At 33.5% G+C, this 5885-nt stretch overlaps 1 protein-coding gene across 1 annotated transcript; it reads right to left on the bottom strand.

The window, feature by feature from the left end:
• Positions 1 to 1522: 1522 nt before the first annotated feature.
• Positions 1523 to 2776, bottom strand: LOC106308450. The gene is made up of 3 exons (XM_013745615.1): positions 2733 to 2776; positions 2100 to 2631; positions 1523 to 1984 (listed from the first exon to the last, which is right to left on the bottom strand). The coding sequence occupies exons 1-3, from the start codon at positions 2774 to 2776 to the stop codon at positions 1523 to 1525; spliced, it is 1038 nt and encodes a 345-aa protein (XP_013601069.1).
• Between the last annotated feature and the right edge of the window lie 3109 nt (positions 2777 to 5885).

Genomic DNA, 5885 nt, shown 5'->3' with positions numbered 1-5885 from the left:
GTAAACAGTAAAAATAACGTAAAGAAAAATCATGCATGTGAGTTTTACATTAAAAAACATGAAATACATTGTGTGAACATATTTATGTAGAGTTTGGCTGAGAAGCTCTAAAATGCTTCTCCATTAATATATGTAGAGTTTGGCTGAGTTTTATATTATGTAGAATCAGATACTAAAATGCAATATCTACATGTGATATGTGTCCATTTTAGTGTGAACGCATTTATTACAATGCTTCTACACGTGACATGTGTCCAGTTTAGTGTGAACGCATTTATTACAATGCTTCTCCATTAATATATAAGCGATACATACACAGAACACTTCACAAATATAGTATTTGTCAAATACATAATGACATTTCCTTGTGCAAAAACCTACCCTGCCCATACATTAACATGACCCACATAAACCAAACATGTTTTCTACATACACCTTCCCAAAAACCTACACTAAACCGGTTGGTTTATTTCACAAACAAAATCCACCAACTTCTTTAGCTGATTCTCATACATAGGTAATCACCCCTAAATTCAAAACCAAACTTCGAGTGGTCCAACGTTAGACTGATCTTCTAGGCCTTTTTTTCTTACCGGTGGAACATTTTCTGCTTGTTACCAACTTACTTGCCTGAGCTAATTTGTTGCATGGTGGCGCTGGCCGTACAACTGATGGCAGACAACTTCCAGGAGGAAACAGTGGTGGAAGTTCAGAAGCTTCCGGCCAATCAGAGACTCCCGGAAGTGGATTAAAATCAGCTGCGTAAGTTCCAAGATAATTCTCTGTGCTGTAATAGTCGTTTACATACAGCAAATGGTCACTATTAGTCCTCCTGCAAAACGCCAACACGTGCGAACACAGATACTTAAGAAGTTGCAATATCCCACACGTGCAAACCATGTCCTTCAGATGAACAACATCTCTAATGTTCCCATCTTGCTTAACAACTGTAACCTGAAACCTCACTCCGGCTGGTTCTACCTTGAACTCTTCAAGCTGTTTCATGACATGTTTAGCATACTTATCCCCTCTGTTCAGTGACTTGTCTTGGTCTCCACGTCCAGATTTGAAACGCTCTGCCACATGATCAAAGATCAGCAAGATACAGGTTGTGATTGGAAGATCATACATTTTGTTTACGAAGCCGTAAGTTGCAGAGATCGTGTTTGCATTCATGGTACCAAATCTTATCCCAGCGTCATCATGAGCCATATACCATTTATGCGGATGTATTTTGTCTAAACCATTTCCGAGCTTTTGGATTCATCTTTTCAATTTTCTTCAAGTAGTTACTAAAATTTGATATGTTCCTCATTGCTGCAGCCTTGTGAACAAACTCCGTCATCAGATTGTTACGGAAAACATCATAAAATTTGAGGCATAGATACCTAAGACAGAACCTGTGTTGCGCCCACTGACACTCAGGTTCCTCGACAACAGCAACTATGTCAGGATCCAGACTTGTTATTAGTCAAAAGCCTTCTCTTCGTGTTACTTTTTCTCTGCTGCAAGCAAAGAACCATCACCAAGAATCAGCAGGAAAACTCTTGTTGGTAATAATGGCAAACGCAAGTGGAAAGATCTGAAATTCAGCATCAACACATGCGGCAATCAACAGTTTCCCACCATACTTACTGCTCAAGTCTACTGTATCCACCATGATCACCGGCGCACAGTGAAGAAACCCTTTGATTGACTGCTGGAACGCCCAAAACACAGAACGAAAAGATGCTTCTTTAGGATCGGGAAAAGGATCATACTGCCAATCCATTACCATCTTATTAGATGAGGAAAGGACAGCCATGAACTTGGGCAGTACACTAAAACTCTTGTCCAAATCTCCCAAGATTGCAGTGATGGCTTTCGTTTTAGCGTCCCACATATTATCACCAGAGACTGTGTAGCCAAACTCTTTTTTCACCCACTTGATCAACTCCGAGAGTGAGAGTGAAGGCTGAGACTTTATTAGAGCTTGGGAGCTCCCCTGCCAGAAAATCTGAGCGCACCTCTACTGGCTTACAAGTATGCAGACCTCTGTATTTAGTTATCTTGAAGCCAGTTCCTTTCATTTCAGCTGCCTTGAGAACCCATCCGCATACGTATTTGCACCTGAACTCAATGTTACCTCCAAGAGTGAGATAATCGTCAACATCGTAGTTTCGCTGCCTTCTGCCAGAGTAGAGCTTTACTGCTTTCTCTAGCTCCTCTTGATCTCTAAAAAGCATCCCAACATACAACTCACCTTCACTAAGCCATGAACTAGAGAAAAACAACTGCTTTGAGACACTATTGCTGAGGCCTTTCGATGGATCTGGATTTTTCATCTTTGAACCTCTCTGTGCAGCCTCATTTTTATCATCCGTACTATCCTCCTCTTCAAGCCACCCATTATTGTTACTCTCACGAGGGTTCGCATCAATATTAGCATCATTTTGCCGAGAACGCTTACGGGTCTCGTGATTTGCTAATGATGTCGAACGATGAGAGACCGGTTTGACCTCTAAATACAACTCCACACTGTTGATAGAAGAATGATAGCTTAGAACCTCAAGCATGGTCTCAAGACTTGATTCATCCACAATGGGCAAAAACATATACTTCACAAGAGATTGTTGAACAATGGAAGGGTACCTACCAATGAAATCAATATGAAACTTTCCCTTTTCAAATCCAGTGACTCGATGCAGATCGTCCCACAACTTGGGTAATTCAATTTTACTCTCAACTCTGACCACTCTTGGAGTTCATCCTTCATAGAAGGGACCATCAGGACCATCTTTTATACAACCATTCCAATAACATAACACTGCAATCTTTCTTGTCTCCATGAATCTAGAAAAATAAAAAATAAAATAAAAGACAAGGATTTTTAGTTGAATAACAAAAATAAAACATGTTCATGATTTTCCACAAATGCAGACATTAATACGACATGGGCAACATCGCTAAAGGAGCAAGCTTTTTTAAGGAATGAAGGTCATTATATAAACAAGGCAAAGTATTCCAAAAAAAACAAGGTAAAAGGATAAGCCCTAATTTTCTTAAAAAAAAAGAAATAGTGAAAATCAAATTATAGCGAAAGCTACAACTTTAATTTTTACATTCTCGAAGAGATTTAGTAAAATGTGGGCCTGAATCAAAATAGTAAGTGCCCAAAATTCATGTGCGTGGTGTGAGAGACATTGAAAAGCTCTGGTTTCATACAGTGCCGGTCCGGATTAATTTGACGCCTAAAGCGCACCCATAAAATTATACCCCATAAATATAACTAATTTACTGTATTTTTAATATATAGTCAACGTACATATTATTAAAACTTAATTAGTATACAAAAGTAAATATAAACACACAAACAATTCTTGCAAAATTATTTGATCAGTTTTGAATAACCATGTTGCTGTCAACTTGAATTATTATTCCATTGACAATCCATTGGATTCTTAGTTTTATTTTACCATTTTTATAACAAAAATTGTATATTATAGCAATACATATGATCAAAATCACCTTAATATTAACACCAATTAGTTTAAAAAAATATATATATTAACACCAATTTCATTTGAGAAATGTCTCACAGAATATCAAAGCATAGTTTACGATATTTTGCTTTTAGATTTTAATTTTTTTCTAAATAATTATAAAAATCTACAGAAAAACAAAGGAACAGAGAAAATGTGATACATTGGAGATTGGGAGAACCAAGAGAGAATATCTCCTTTGAAAATAATTAGGATTTTAACTAGTTATATAATTTATTAATAATATATCATCTAATAATCTAATATAGTTTTGTAATAAAAGGAATTAAGTTTGTTAGAAAAGAAAACCAAACCGAGGTCAAATCTTTATTACTACTTTCCAAAAGAAAAATAAAAAATAATAAAGGGATGGAGGTCGAACTCGTGACCATAGTACGGAAAAAACAGCACCCAAAACCACTAAGACAAAGTGAATCTACTAACATTTGGTGCCCTCTAAAATATGTGTCCACTGTGGCGCCTAAAACTATTGCTTTACCAGCTTTACCACATGACCGGGCCTGGTTTCATATGATCATAATAAGAATAATGTCATGTAAGAAAACAATAGAGGAGAAAGCTTACACAAACAGAAAAAGCTCAGTTGCCAGGATTCTTTTTTTTTTTGTTTTCCCGTAAATATTTTTTTTAGCCTCGTGACGACTAACATTTCATTGTTTTACTTTAATATCTAGTTCAAAAGGATAAAAACAAATAAATAACGAGAATTTCTAGAACCTGGCATTTCATTGTTTTACTTTAATATATACTATTATCTTATCTGCGAAGTAAATTTTTACAACGGAGCTCTCACGTTGAAAGTTAGAGCGGTTAATATCTATAATATTACCTTTAATGAATAATTTTTATATATAGTATTTGTTATATAATTAATTTATTTAAAAAAAATTATCTATATATTTAAAATAGTTTGTATATGAAGATTTCAAGAATGAGGTATATCTCCTTTTAATTATATGATTTGGTTGATTTCAACATACTTTTTGTTTCTATCTTTATTCTTTATTATTATCCTTATTATTGGACTTATCTTTCTAAATAAAACAAACTATTTGACCAAGGCTGTGTATGTATATATTATTTGCGAAGTAAATTTTCACAAAGAAGCTCTCACATTGAAAGTTAGATCGGTTAATATCTATATTACCTTTAATGAATAATTTTTTTATATAGTATTTGTTATATAATTAATTTATTTAGACAAAATTATCTATACATCTATACTATTATTTGCGAAGTAAATTTTCACAACGGAGCTCTTGCGTTGAAAGTTAGAGCGGTTAATATCTATATTACCCTTAATGAATAATTTTTATATATAGTATTTGTTATATAATTAATTTATTTAGACAAAATTGTCTATATATTTAAAATAGTTCGTATACGAAGATTACAAGAATGAGGTATATCTCCTTTTGATTATATGATTTGGTTGATTTCGACGTACTTTTTGTTTCTATCTTTATTCTTTATTATTATCCTTATTATTTAGTATATGTATAGTTAACAAATATGATTAGTTAAATTTCTTTGATTAGTTAAATTTCTTGAGCAGAACTAATTTCTTAATTTTTTAAAAAATTTACACATCTTTTCTGGTTAAGATGTTGTTGGTCAGATCGTTCATGTTGGTACTCTCACTGAAATTTATGCTAAAGGAAACAAACTAACAAACTAAGGGTCTGACTGGTGACCATTCGGGAAACAAGAGAAACAAACAGAAAAGGAATATATGAGAAAAAAATAGCATGAATGAAAAAGAACGGTTGTTCCTTCTCAAATTTAACAAGGAATAATTTTATCCTTTAATTCTCTACAAAAACAGGAATGAGAGAGAATGACAAGGAATTATTATTCCTTGCGAATGGTGATTTTTTATAGGAACGTTAGGGAATGCATTATTCCCCATCATTCCCCGGTCACCATTCATACCCTAAATGTTATTTTTCGGGATAGACGTAAGTGCCTTCAATTCATATTTCCATTTTTATGAATGTCTTCATTCTATTAGTTTGATTTCTTTTTAATTAGTATATGTATAGTTAACAAATATGATTAGTTAAATTTCTTTGATTAGTTAAATTTCTTTGGCAGAACTAATTTCTTAATTTTTTAAAAAAATTTACACATCTTTTCTGGTTAAGATGTTGTTGGTCAGATCGTTCATGTTGGTACTCTCACTGAAATTTATGCTAAAGGAAACAAACTAACAAACTAAATGTTATTTTTCGAGATGAGACGTAAGTGCCTTCAATTCATATTTCCATTTTTATGAATGTCTTCATTCTATTAGTTTGATTTCTTTTTAATTAGTATATGTATAGTTAAAAAATATGATTAGTT

This window comes from Brassica oleracea, chromosome C8, assembly GCF_000695525.1.
Source record: "Brassica oleracea var. oleracea cultivar TO1000 chromosome C8, BOL, whole genome shotgun sequence".
Taxonomy (NCBI): Eukaryota; Viridiplantae; Streptophyta; class Magnoliopsida; order Brassicales; family Brassicaceae; genus Brassica; species Brassica oleracea.
This window is presented reverse-complemented; position numbering and strand designations above follow the sequence as displayed.